General features: G+C 41.9%; 1 protein-coding gene across 2 annotated transcripts; it reads left to right on the top strand.

Moving 5' to 3' along the window:
• Window positions 1-2,564: 2,564 nt before the first annotated feature.
• On the top strand, window positions 2,565-14,088 carry tmem33 (transmembrane protein 33). Of its 2 annotated transcripts, none has more exons than XM_086106154.1 (8): window positions 2,565-2,687; window positions 5,105-5,169; window positions 7,785-7,879; window positions 7,957-8,144; window positions 9,943-10,010; window positions 11,081-11,214; window positions 12,999-13,082; window positions 13,164-14,088. In XM_086106154.1, exons 2-8 carry the CDS (start codon window positions 5,128-5,130, stop codon window positions 13,291-13,293), a joined length of 741 nt encoding a protein of 246 aa, XP_085962280.1. In that variant the 5' UTR covers window positions 2,565-2,687; window positions 5,105-5,127; the 3' UTR covers window positions 13,294-14,088. The 2 variants fall into 2 exon arrangements, with proteins under 2 accessions (XP_085962280.1, XP_085962281.1); XM_086106155.1 differs by lacking the exon at window positions 2,565-2,687 and adding an exon at window positions 2,875-3,024.
• The last annotated feature ends 73 nt before the right edge of the window (window positions 14,089-14,161 follow it).

Raw genomic sequence — 14,161 nt, 5'->3', positions numbered from 1 at the left:
TAATCAAGTTTTGCAAAGAAATAATTAGATTCTACAGTGCTTACACACGCTGCCTATATTTTCAAATGGCGTCTGTGAGAGAACGCCAGCATTGTTGGCAGTGAACACTTACAGTTGGAGCAGATAGTGAGGTGTAACGTTTAAAAACATTTTGCGACTGGATAAGGTCTACTTAAAAGTCAAATGTTTTTGTGACACGTTTTCATGGGCTCAGTTTTATGTCCGAGAGCGCCTTCTAGTGTCGATCTGGCGTAATACTGCTCAAAATTACATCCAGTGACTCAAAAGAAACGAATTTACCCGCAAACCCACGTAAGAATATATTTAAACAATGTAATCAAAGTTAGTGAGCGTTTGTAAGATATAAAGAGGAGCAAGAGGTAGTTGATAGCAGGTGCTGTTGACTGCGCATGCGTAAAGTCACCAGCCGAAGAAACTGCACAAAGGAGCGCACAGTTTTGTCGCCCTCGCGAGGCCAGGCCGCTGTAAACACATAGAAACAATACATATATGGACACTTTATAGAAAATAAAACACTTTCAATTGACGAACTGACACAGAATGAACAGTCAAATCCTCACAATAACACATATTTGAAAAGCATATTCTTATTTATTCAATTATTTTTCATCCATTCCATCTTTTAAACCACTTACTGTATCATTTAAAGTGGAATAGAAGGGAAGGCAGTTGTTCTTCGACATGGGCCTTGTCGACGGCACATGCGCATGTACACGAGCATCGCTTCTGTGGTATGGGACACGCACCATTGTCGCCCTCGCGAGGTCCCTGTCGTGATTTTATTTCATAGCCTTTTACAATACAGGTACACACACGCACGCGCACACATATACACACGCGCGCGCACACACATACACACGCTCGTACACGCACTAGCACACACACGCACGCTGATATCCATCCATCCATCCATGCATCCATTTTTCGATCCGCTTTATCGTCACAAAGGTCGCGGGGGTTGCTGGAGCCTATTCCAGCTGTCTTCGGGCAGTAGGCAGGGGACACTCTGAACCGGTTGCCAGCCAATCACAGGGCACACACAGAAGAACAACCATCACACTCATACCTAAGGACAATTTAGAGAATGTGTCAAACATACGGCCCGCGGGCCGGAACCGGCCCCCAAGGAGGTTCGATCCAGCCCAAGGGATAATTTAAAAGTGAAAAAAATGCATTAAAGACACAGAATGAATATTTTAAATAAAATGCAATTTGTGGATTATCCGCTGGGGGCACACTGTTTTGATCACAGTAGAAGACAACACTGTTTTGATCGGGGAAGAAAGCAGCCGTCTCAGTCTGTCACAGAGATAGACCCAACGCAGCAAATGATATGAAAGCGCCAATCAATGCTTCTTGAGACCAAAACAAAGGAAAGAGATTAGATTTTGGTGATTCATAGCACAGTATGGTATTATGTTAATGGTTCGGCCCACTTGACATCGACCGAGTCCGTATGTGGCCCACAATGTGAAATGAGTTTGACACCCCTGATTTAGAATGTTCCATTAACCTGCCATGCATGTTCTTAGAATGTGAGAGGAAACCGGAGTACCCAGAGAAAACCCACGCAGGCATGAGGAGAACATGCATACTCCACGCAGGAAGGCTGGAGTCGGAATCGAACCCACGACCTCTGCACACACACACGGTCATTGCAAGTCATTTAGCACCATGCTCTCCACAAACATGCGGTGTGATAAACCGGAGAGGGGGCACCCATCATCCGGGCGCACCCCAGCCCAGTGTCGAACGGCGTTCCGCGCGGCCGGGGGGGGGGGGGTGTCACGCTCCCCCCGCCCGCTAACCTTGACCAACCGGGGGGCGGCGGCGCTACGGTATCGGCGCGTCTAGGCGGGATTCTGATTTGGACGCGTTCAGTCATAATCCCGCAGATTATGAAATTGCACCATTGGCTCCTCAGCCAAGCACATACACCAAATGTCTGAACCTGCAGTTCCTCTCCTACTGAGCAAGATTGCTATTGCGACAACACATTATCAGTAGGGTAAAACTAACCTGTCTCACACACACACACATACGCACACACATACACACATGCACACATACACACATACACACATACACATATGCTGAAGAATGAAGATATGTGATTCTAAACATATGTGAATGCATGAATGACTGACTGACTGAATTTACAAACATGGAGGTAAAATTTTTTTTACAAATATAATCAAATGTCACACACTCTCCAATCACATTTGAACAAAAGAGAGCTGAGGCACGTTTGTCTCTGGCAGTACCGGTAAATTAAAATTTGAAAACAACTATTTGATGGCCATAATAAACTCATATATTTCATATATTAAGTGTAAAAATCAACGTAATATATATCTATATTTATATCTAGATATGTATATATCTAGATCTAGATAGAGATAATGTATTTGTATGTTTATTTATTTGTTTTTCATCTGTTCTGTTAAATTTGTGCATTCTCATCCACGCCCCATAGAGTCGAGTGAAAGTATTTACTCCTCTCCCGGAAATGCTACTTTCTATCATCGCGATAGCTGGCGAGATTGCCGTCATTCAACCAAGAAGGTCAGCTGATCATTTGCTACTCGCGCGTGTGTGTGTGTGGAGACGAAGAGCATCGTGACAACAGCATAGCAATAGCAGAGTGGTTCCACGCTCCAGTATTGGTAAATGTTGACTTGTATAAAAACCATAAATGCTGACAAAAATCATAATCTCCCATTTCCAAACGGATATGTGCTGGGTTAGATGTCGCGAACCGGAGGGGAATGACACACGTTAGCGTAGCCCCTGCTAGCTGAACGAGAACGTTCTAGATACACCTGCTTCGAACTGACTTTGATGAGGCGTCGAAAACCAAACCAGTGTCGAAAATCAACCCTCCCACCGAGCCTTTAACAGTATGCCGAGGCGCTTGCGTTGGTGGAAGCCTCCCCCCCCACTGATTGGATGTGTAAAGCCGCTGTTCAAAGTCGTCTTGTTAGAAAGTAGCTCCGGTGGCAGGTATGCTTCGGTGTGCAGTTCAAACTAGACCCTTACTTCTTGTGCGTAATGATGATCGTAGGCCATAATAATGTTTACCTATTGTTTACCAACAAATCGATTGTTCTGTATTCTAAGATAGATACAATACATGTATGTCGTTGGAGGTCACCTGCTTCGTCATCACCCAAATGGCTCATGTGGTTTTGTGCGCGGGTTGTTTTATTACACAAGAATGGTCCAAATGTTGGTATTCATTAAAAATAACGTTTTTTTTCATTCCTTATTTTCTGACATCTTTTCCTTAGCCTCCTTCATTTCCTGCCCTTTTCTTCTCCCACCCTTCTCTCCTTATTTTTCATTCGTCCTCACTTCCACCTTCCTTTCCCCCATGTGTTCCTCCTCAACTTTCTTCCTTCCGCGTTTTTGGCTCCTTTTCTTCCTTTCCTCCATTCTTCCTTTCTTTATTTTTGTTCTAACTCTATCCGTCCCCTCTGACCTTCCTTCCTTTCCCTTAGTCTCGCTTGCTCCCTTCCTTCTTTTCTTCCCTTTGTCTTCACCTTCAGTTAATTTGCTAAAACCTACTTCTCTGCCTTCTTTGTACTCAGGCATCCTTTCCTTCCTTCCTTCCTTCAATTTTTTATCACACTTTCATCAAAGAATTCACCTTATCCCTCCATTTTATACAACTATACTTGTCCGCCTTGCTTTTAATTGGCTTACATATATCTGTACTAAATTATCCGAAACCCAGACTTACGTTTTCTTTCTTCGTAAAAGTAATTGTGATTATGCATTGTAGTTTGGAACAAATGAGATTTCCTTGAATAGAAATGAGCAGGCGGTTTCATTACTTATACTTACACAATCTAATAACAGTACACATAGCTGTGTACAAACCCAATTCCAATTAAGTTGGGGTGTTGTGCTAAACATAAATAAAAATATAATACAATGATTGGCAATTCATGTTTAACCTATATTCAAATAATTTAGTCATCTGATTATTTTGTTTTAGTCCAATTTTAGTCAATGAATACAGCCATTTTAGTCAACTAAATTAATATAGTCTCTTTTCCTTCAGCATACATAAAAACGTTTATACAGAAAAGTATCATACCAATTTGTAACTGTAGCTCATTACGCAAGACACATCATTTAACACGACTGTGTCTTTATTAAACTTTGTTTCAATGAAAACAATTTGATATGACAATATTATATCTTAAAACTAGTTTTCAACAACAACAAAAAATGTGCATAATTGCCCCAGTTTAATCACAATGACTGTAACCATGTTTGAACATTAATCTAAATAAAGTGCGGTACACAGAACTTGCTACTACGATGCTCGTAAAAAATAACCAAAGAAGGCTAACATTTATTTACTTCGATTCATTTTTAGAAAAGCACTTTGTATTGATGTGACTTTTACTCTGTTGCACTTTGCCCTAGTGAGGTCACCTGTGACACTGAACACTTAGCAATGGCAGCGTTATATACCTTGGAGACCATCTCGGAATGTACATTCTGTGGATGTCTCGAAAAATGTGTTGCTTTCTTCTCACGCATGACCGTTCCACATTCTTACACATTCCACATTACTCCAAAGTTAGTCTTTTTTTTTTTCCTTCCAACGTGGAATGTGAAATAGCACACAAATCCTCTCGGCGCTTTTTACCAGCTATGTATATCATCTCGCACTTTGACCAATGGGAATTTCTCCATTTTGAGACAAAGTTTTTTTTAATCATATCTTAAATCTTTCTCATCTTATTTCTTCCCGGGGGCGTTATTGAAGCGGGTGACTAGCTTCTGTTCACTACTCTAGTTGGCCTCTGATTGGTTCTCTTCTCACTTTCCCATATGTTTCGTTTTCAGAATGGTTTCATTTCTCCTACCCGTGTATTCCTGCATCTGGTTGGATTTTGTCACTTTGGTTTATCATTCTTTTATTTGCTGATGAAATTGTCAATCAGTTTAGTTGAATGACTTCTATTTTTGTTTTTGTCTGGAAAAAAAAACATTGTGGGAAAAGAATGCCGATAATATTTAGTCAACACCGATCATTTGAGTGTTATTTTTGTTCTCTCCTGAACAGAGTGAAACACACAAGCACCGAAAATGGCAGACAACAATCAAAACTCTCAGAGACTGGGGCCTGTGGTAAGCCAGTTGGTTAACGCCATACCGATGATCGTTTCACATTATCTGTTAAATGTGCCAACACCCAAAATCACAAGAGAAATGTTGTTACTTTTTAGTCGCCAATCATTCCTCTTTGCAACATATGCGAGCATATAAGCCAAATTCAAGATAAAAACTGGACACAATTCGGGATAGAGGCAACAAATCAAAGACTTGCTGGGTTGCGACTTTGTCAATTGTGAATAGTTTCGCTGTACGAACAGTCTATTTTAAAAAGTGTCAGTTTGGAATGGACTGTCCCCTTTCATGTTTTTTGAGTGTATATTGCAGTCATGGGGATTCTGTCCCCAGGACGGATGACCATTTTGGGAATGGAGGACAAGAAGTTTTTTAAAAAGGACGGACTAAGCAAGGACGGAAGGGGTTTTTCGTCCCTAACTGGGTTAAGTACCGACGGACACCCATTTCACTAACGACTGACAGAAACACGCCGAGCCTGCCTTATGTGTGTAATCAGCCAATACATTAACTACTTCAGACCGAATATGACGTGCCGCTTGTGTGTGGATGTTCGCCGCGTTTGTATATGGCAGGGACTGACTTCACTATGGTTCAAGCAGACTAATGCAAGAGCGCTTGTCCTCCGTCCAAAAAGGTTTTCACTTCGCCAGTCAATCCAGCCAGTTAAGAAAGCTGACTGTGTTGTATGTCTTTCGGTGGCCGCCCACCAAGATGCTTATGCCCCCCCATTTGAGGCATAGATTTCTTAAATAAGGTTTTTATTATTATATTTTATCATAGTAGCTATTTCGGTTTTGTGAAATACTAATGTTGAGTGTCTTATCACTAAGACATTAAACATGTAAAGAAACGGTGGTGTCATTTTTGTTTGATTGATGGCCAATGTTATCTGCAACAGCCTATGACGGTGTTACTGAAAATAAGCTTCGGTATGCGATGAATATGTCAATATTTGCATGCGAGGGTCGTGCACATATTTTAAAGTGTGGCATTGTGTCATGTAGCAAGACGTGTCATGTGTTTTGTATTTTGTGGATGACACGTTTCTCTCGTGACGTGACATCAGCTTTGTGTTCACAACAAAGCTTATGCCTCTATGAAGAGGAAAATACCCGAAAATCCCTCGTATTTTGGTAATCATTCTAATACTTTCAGAGGTTGATACGTAAAAATGTCTACCTATATTTTGGTGACCTTTGCAGTTTTACCACATTAGGTGACGTTCAGATCCCTACGTTACGGGTTTAGACTGTCATGGTGTGTCACTGTACGGCCGGGGTCTCCAAAGTCGATCCTCGCAGGCCGCTGTCCTGCCTGTTTTCCATCTGTCCCTGTTGCAACACACCCGATTCAAATGATGAGGATCGTTTTCATGCATCTTCAGAGCTTGCTGATGAGCTGATCATTTGAATCAGGTGTGTTTCAGCATGGAGTGATGGAAAACGGGCAGGACAGCAGAGCTGGACATTCCTGCTGTACGGCAAGTGAGGAGGGACACATTACATTAGGGTCGGCAACCAAAGAGCCATTTGAACCGTTTATATAAGATTCCATGGGGGCCATAAAGTCTTTGGAAATCTAAAATGAATGTACAAATCCTTTTCCTTTTTGTCAATTCTGTAGCAGACTATTGTTGAACTGGGTCAAAGCGATATGTCAGCTTGTCCGCCATTTTTATGTGGCTTCAATATTAAATTCGGCAAATATAATATAATAAAATTGAGGTTGGATAACGTCATATAATCAAAAGTAATAATTCCATATTAATCCAGTTAAGTTTTTGCTTGGTGATACATTTCCAAGGAGGAAGCATCTTCACAATGTCTTGACTTTGCCACATCCATTACGGCGTCGATGTACTCAAGAAGGCGTCTTTGTACATGTACATGTAATGTAAATGTTGTCTATGATAATACTTGCTAGCGGTCGTCGCAAAAGGCACCATTCAAGATGGGATCAGCAGTGCTCTGCGAATGTGCGGAGCAAAGTGTCAGAGATTTTCTCGGACAAAGTTAAAGAAATGATTCGGCACACAGGAAAATTGTCTTCAATATCGGCGGGAGCGGATCTCTGAGAGCGAACGACGGTTAGTTGCTCCGCGATCACACTCGAGCTCCCTTCCCGCCAATTCAGACTTTTATTGTAACATGCAAGGAAAACACTGCCCCCGATATTTGCATACCGCACCCCCGGTCCGGCTCCTCGGTAGTGATTGGTTACCTGTTTTTCAAACTTGAACCACCAGTACGTTGGCGCCTTTTCTGTCTGGTCTACATTGAATTAACATGTTGCAGACTTTGCGGATGGCCAATGTCGTCTGGGCGCGACGGGTGTTCTCAACTCGTCTTTTGTTGTTCAACCGCTGTTCCCGAATTATTCATTCCCCTTTTGTGACCGAGTTTCGCCCTCTCCCCCGTGATCGCCCACCTGTATTGACGTGCTAATTGTGGGCTTCAACAGCCCTCCGGCTTTGTGCACAGGAATTTGGGGGTGCTGGATACGCACCCAAACGTTTAGTGCCCAGATTAAATGAAACTTTAAACATGATACAATTTTGCTCATAGATTCCTCTAACACAAACTAACAACATTTTTTTTAATATCCTCCTGTAGCAATTTTTAATGAGCAACAAGCTGGAAACGGCCATGTGGCTGTCCCGCCTCTTCACCGTCTACTGCTCCATCATGTTCATACTACCAATCTTGGGGTGAGTATGCACTAACACAGCCGTCCGTCCATTGGAGGAACCAAATCTCTTATCATGCGGAACCCCTCTTGTTATAGGCCCAACGCGGCGTCCAACTTCTACCAGCGAGCGCTGCTGGCCAACGCGCTCACCAGCGCCTTGCGACTGCACCAGAGGCTTCCCAGGTTCCAGCTGAGCCGGGCATTTGTGGCGCAGGCGCTGCAGGAGGACAGCTGCCACTACCTGCTCTACTCGCTCATCCTGGTCAACTCCTACCCTATTACTAGTATCCTTCAATTCAAGGCGCTTGCCTGCACAATGAGCTGTAGTGGGTTAAATATTGTTTCGGGCAGAGTTGCCTTAATGGAGAACAACATATTGTCGCTGTCCTGTGAAAAACTGGCATGTCCCTTTTTTTTTGTCATTTTTAAAAATTTTATTTCGGACTTCCCATTAAAATAAAAGTTTCTTTAAATGACAAAAATTAACACTTTTTTTCACAGGGTGGCAATGTTACAAAGGATTCAGATAAGTGGAAGAAGAACAGTTTGGTCAGTCTCGATTATTATGCTACAAAAATACTATTGATAACATATGTTTCTGTTTTGATTCCATCCAAGGTTATTGACGTAAATGAAAACGAACACTAAAATAAAAATAAAAAAATAGAAACTAAAACGGCTTTGTCTCTTCACAAAATTGACGAAAGCGAACGCTAATCATAGCGAAAATATCCCTTGATTTGATCTTAGTCAGCTTTGTGTGATCATTTTAATTGTAAAACACGGTGCTGCCCGTTTTACGACAGTTGGACAGCCGCACGGCACGCCACCATCTGAAGTGACTTAATGCGTTGACAACGAGGTCTGATGGGTATAAAACAAAAACAAAACAATAGCATCATGCCAAAGGTTGTAAGAAAACGACAAGAGTCCCATTTGGGGTTATTTTGCTTATGATTGCGTCTCAGACAAAAGAGAGTACATTTTCATGGAAACAGGTGTCATGTGCGGCATCTTGCTTGGGGGGGAAAACCCCCACGAATCTAAAAGTACTCTCAAGAATGTCCGTGGAGAATACCTGGACAAGCTAGGGTCTCTGCAAACATCTGTTGATAGCAAGAGAAAACCCCAGCCCAGCAAAGAGACTGCTACAACTGTAACGGATTTATTCCACTAGCCACCAAGCTGCCGGTCAGTAAACACACAGGAATACCATCGGTGGGAGGACGCACTGGGTGGGAGTTTTTATTACGCAATACTTATTGTTACCTTTAAAAAACAAAAACAACAACAAACGTTGCACCAGACAAATTCACCATCTGGCCAAGTACTGTATCAAATGGCAGGCCTTGACGTCTGCTTGCCAAATGCTGAGATGCACTTTGTTTATTCAGCGAGGAGACGTGGCAGTTCAATTTCTTGTCGCTTATGCTTTGTGTGCAAACCCAAATTTTGCTGTATTTTTGTGGAAAGAATGACAGAAGCTGGATGAGCACATCGTGGGAGACTCTAGTTGACCATATTTGCCACACTATAAGGAACTTTGGAGTACAAGGTGCACCTTCAATGAATGGCCTATTTTCAAATGCAGCTTTATTTACATAGAGCCCTCACAACCACTGCAGCTGTAACAAAGTGCTTTGCAGAACATTTAAAACACTACGTCCAAGAAATAAGAATATTGGTCCACACCAAAGGCACATCGGATTATAAGGCGCACTGTCGGCTTTTGATAAAAACTGAATGCTTTTACGTGTGCCTTATGGTGCGGTAATAAGGTACTTCATTTTGTCCCCTGGGTGAACATCAATACAGCACGTGTTGGAGGGACGAGGGGGAAAGTTAGTCCCCAGTGCCGTCATATTAAGACCGCCAGTCTAAGAAATTTGAGAAAAATGTTGAGATTGTTTTTTAAGTCAGGAAAAGAGGACTTCTCATATTAATAGAATTTTAATGAGTATCTTTATTTGGCTTCCATTTTGTTTACTTTATGTTCCTCATGTGATGTCGTAATTACATTTACAGCTCTTACTATGGCTTTATCCCCCTGTGTGTTATTGTTCTTTAATCCATTGTCTTCAGTGAGCATTTTCCCAGTCTTCCTCTTCTCCTTGCTCCATGCGACCACCTACACCAAAAAGGTCCTAGATGTGAGTTACACCAACGCCACCGCCTTCCACTTTTATTGCTTTCTTGTTAGAGGGTTGTTGCAGAAAGGAACACATTTTACATAATCCAAAAGTGAGTTTTTATTATGTAATCTATCATCATATTGCTGACACACACACAACACAAAAAAAATCGAGTAGAAATTGCCAACGTCCGTACAGTAAATTCACTGCAGTATTCACATTTCATCCTGTGAATAGCAAACAATTTAGCCCCCCCCCCCAAAAAAAAACATCTAAAGCGAAGTATAATTGCCTGTTATAGTAGTCGGTAAGTCTTTCGGGAAGTAGCCATGGTCAGGTCAGGGTTCACTAGGAAAAAAAAAAACTTGCACAGATAATTCTGTAAATCAGTGGTTCTTAACCTGGGTTCAATCGAACCCCAGGGGTTCGGTGAATCGATCTCAGGGGTTCGACGGAGCCTCTGCCATGTTAAGACACACCGGACTCAACATATCAATTAGTTATGACAGGCCCACTTGGCCATCACTTCCTGCAGATTATCACATTACATTGCTTGTCCAATCAGTGCAGTGGGAAATTTAGTTCGCTCAGTCCTCAATGTGTGATTTAAAAAAAGAAAAATGTTTAAATACATGCTAACTATGTTTAGCACAAAAAGCAAAAGTGGTCAGACGAACATGTACCACACGGATTCACTGTGATGGGACTCAGCGTCCTTATCGGCATGATTTGTCATGCAAAGTTGAGCAACTCTAGTCTCGCACCGGTAAAACTGAAGGAACACTTCTTGAAATGGCATTTATTTTGTTCATTTTATGCACAATTTTAAAAACTTATGTCTTGAAATTTTATTTACGTTTTTCTGGTTTTAAAAAATGCATTTTTTTAATGTCTTGAATTAGTGAAAAGTCATACAGTATTTTTATTTTTCACTAATGAAGGGTTTGATGAATGTGCATATGAACTGATTGGTTTTGGTACCTCTAACAAGGTTAAGAACCACTGCTGTAAATGACGAAGCACAAATGGCAGGGGGTAGACTCCATATCACAGCGTTGTTGTTGTCGTCGTCTTTGTCATCCGGACAGTCGGTGGGCCCTGGCAGCCTGATGTTCATCAGGAACCTCCTGGACAAGATGTCGACCAATCAGCAGAACATCCTCAAGTTCATCGCCTGTAATGAGATCTTTTTGATGCCCGCCACTGTCTTCATGCTCTTCAGGTAGTTCACAAAACACGGCACACATGCTCTTTAATTTTTTCTTTTTAACATGCTAACGAAAATAGCGGCTCTCTTAGAACATGTTTTAAACTAAGTTTAAAGATGACTTTGTTATGTGGAGGGGCATTGCTTACATTTTCTCCATCTATTGTGTCCGTCCGTCTCTGGGGAATGATTTTGTTGATGATTTACACACATTTGTTCAGATATACAGTTCTCGAACCGAAGCAATTTTTCCTCTTAAAATAATTAATTTGAATTCATGCGTTCGCCTTTCTGCTCAGCCAGAGCAAACATCCAGCAAGGAGCACACAGCAGGAAGTGAAAACTTGCACATGCTGCGGACTCTGTAATGTCTGCTAACAATACAGGCCAACGTTAGCTCCTCACTGACGTGCGAACATTAATTAGTCTCTCAGTCGATGTGTTACTTCCAGTACTTCCCTTGACACAAATTAAGTACTTTTCTGTCAGCCTGTACCTTGGCATCAAATAATTCCATTCAATAAATGTTTGGGAACGAGGGACACAAATTGTTCAAGCTTTGTAGGTGGAATTCTTTCCCATTCTTGCTCAATGTACATCTTCGGCTGTTCAACAGCCCAGGGTCGCAGTTGTCGGGGGTTTTAATTAATTAATTAATATGCTTCGTGGATGGCAGCATATGTTTCTCCAAAACCTTTATGTACATTTCAGCGATAATGGTGCCTTCACAGATGTGTAAGTTACCCGTTCCATCAGCCCTAACGCAGCCCCAGATCATCACACATGCTGGCTTTTGAGCGTTACGTCCATAACTGTCGGAATGATTCTTGTACTCTTTGGGCTGGAGGACACAAGTTCCACAATTTCCCCAAACAATTAGAAATATTTGACTTGTCGGACCACAGAACCACCCCCCCCCCCCCCCCCACACACTCACACACACTTTGCGTTAGTCCATCTTAGATGTGCTTAGGCCCAGATAAGACGGCGGCGTTTCTGTGTGTTGTTAATAAATGGCTTTTTGCTTTGCATAGTGGAGTTTTAAGTTGCACCTATGGATGTAGCGCCAAACTGTATCTACTGACATTAGTGTTCTTCAGCACATGTGGTGATATCCTTTACACACTAATGTAGGTTTTTGATGGAGTGCGGTCTGAGAGATCAAAGGTTATAGGCATTTCAATGTTGTTTTTTAGCCTTGCCGCTCGCGTGCAGTAATTTCTCCGGATTTCCTTGAAACATTCTTTTTGATCATTTTATGGACCATAAATGATGAAATCTCCAAATTCCTTGCAGTTGTACGTTGAGGAACCGTTCGACTATTTTCTCATGCAATTGTTACAAAAAGGTGAACCTTGCTCTACCTTTGCTTGTGAATGACGAAGTCATTCAGGGAAGCTCCTTTTATACCCAATCATGACACCCACCTGTTTTCAGTTAACTGTTCACCCGTGGGATGTTTCAAACAAGTGTTTGTTGAGCTTTCCTCAACTTTGTCTTTTTCGCCATATGTCCCACTTTTTCTGGAACGTGTTGCCGCCATAAAATTCTAAGTTGATGAGTGTTTGCTAAAAACAAAGCCAATCAGTTTGAACATGAATTGTATGTCTGTGTAGTGTCTTCAATTAAATATAGGTTGAACATGATTGGCAAATTATTGTCCAGGTGTTCTGTTTTTATTCGTGTTTAACACAACATCCCAACTTCATTGGAATTGTATTTGTGCGTGAGCCATTCAATGCCTCCTTTCGAATGTTATGGACTATCGTTTTATTATTTTGTACCTATTTTGTTACCAGTGGCCAGGGAAGCTTGCTGCTGCCTTTCATCTACTATCGCTTCCTCAGCCTGCGCTATACATCCAGAAGAAACCCGTATTGCCGGTAAGAGAGCTACAAAATATATGTTGATTGCTCGACTCTGGTCTCCATTGAGGGTTGTCTATTTTGTTATTTCTTTGTCAGCACTCTGTTCACCGAGCTGCGAATCCTCCTAGAGCACTTCATCATGAAGCCTGCATGCCCCGCCTTCTTCCGTAGAATGTGCCTCAGCAGCATCGCCTTTGTCAGTCGCTTGGCCCCCACCGGAGTCTGAAGTCCTTGCCATCCCACCTACCTCCTACTCCCTTTTTTGTGTTCGGCCGCCGCCGAGTACGTGACTTCCGTTTAGGATGAGGACACACTGGCAGCAACAGTGGAGGACATTTTGGTTTTATCTTTGCAATGACAACTTGACAGCGTGCTCCAGTTCCAGACTCAGCTAGTAATGCACTGAAGATTTTTTTTGTGGGGTCCTCGTCCTCTTCCTCATGTCTCAAGATGACCTCACCAAACTGGTGAACCCCCCGCCCTCCACTCTTTTGTTATGCCAGAGCACATCAGATATCTTAATGTCATCCCGCAACCTTATTTATTCACTGATGTTCCGAGATGAGTAACAAAATGATCTTATGTAACTACAAGTCGAAACATTGTCAGAAGGGGAAGGAGGCAAAGATGATGATTTGTGTGTAATGAATACATTTAGTTTATTTTTGTTTATATGCTCTTTAAAGGCCTAACCTCACTACTTTTTGGATGTACAAATTTCACATCTGCTGTGTTTTATAGAATAAGCATAAACAATGGGACATAATGCTGTTGGATTTCCTTTCCAAATGAACTCCATGATGCATGTCATCAGTTAAGTGGAGGCTGCACCGCTTTTCGGTGCATTGATTCAATTCCTTTTTATTTTTAATGCATTTACTATCATTGTACTAATACTTTTCGCTTACACCTGCCCTGATTTCTTTCTCCCGTGTTGACTGTGTCCATTTGCCTACAGACGAACCACGTTTTTATCATGAGATGAGCACTTAACGATTATGAAATAAAATGTTCGAAGTAATAGTTGGCACTGATTTCATGCTGTGTTTATACGCATTCCAAAATAGATTCCGCTTTTCTCCGACTGCGGAAGC

The sequence above is a fragment of the Hippocampus guttulatus genome, chromosome 2 (genome assembly GCF_054856545.1).
Source record: "Hippocampus guttulatus isolate MCC_2025c chromosome 2, RoL_Hgut_1.0, whole genome shotgun sequence".
NCBI classification, from domain to species: domain Eukaryota; kingdom Metazoa; phylum Chordata; class Actinopteri; order Syngnathiformes; family Syngnathidae; genus Hippocampus; species Hippocampus guttulatus.
Note: the sequence above shows the minus strand (reverse complement) of the source record. Positions and strands in the feature narration are given on the sequence as shown.

Excerpts from the sequence above, each read along its gene's own strand:
- tmem33 (XM_086106154.1), top strand. The coding sequence starts at position 5,128 with ATGGCAGACAACAATCAAAACTCTCAGAGACTGGGGCCTGTG. Across the intron at positions 10,011-11,080 it reads ACACCAAAAAGGTCCTAGAT|TCGGTGGGCCCTGGCAGCCT; the intron begins GTGAGTTACACC and ends TCATCCGGACAG. Across the intron at positions 13,083-13,163 it reads AGAAGAAACCCGTATTGCCG|CACTCTGTTCACCGAGCTGC; the intron begins GTAAGAGAGCTA and ends TTTCTTTGTCAG.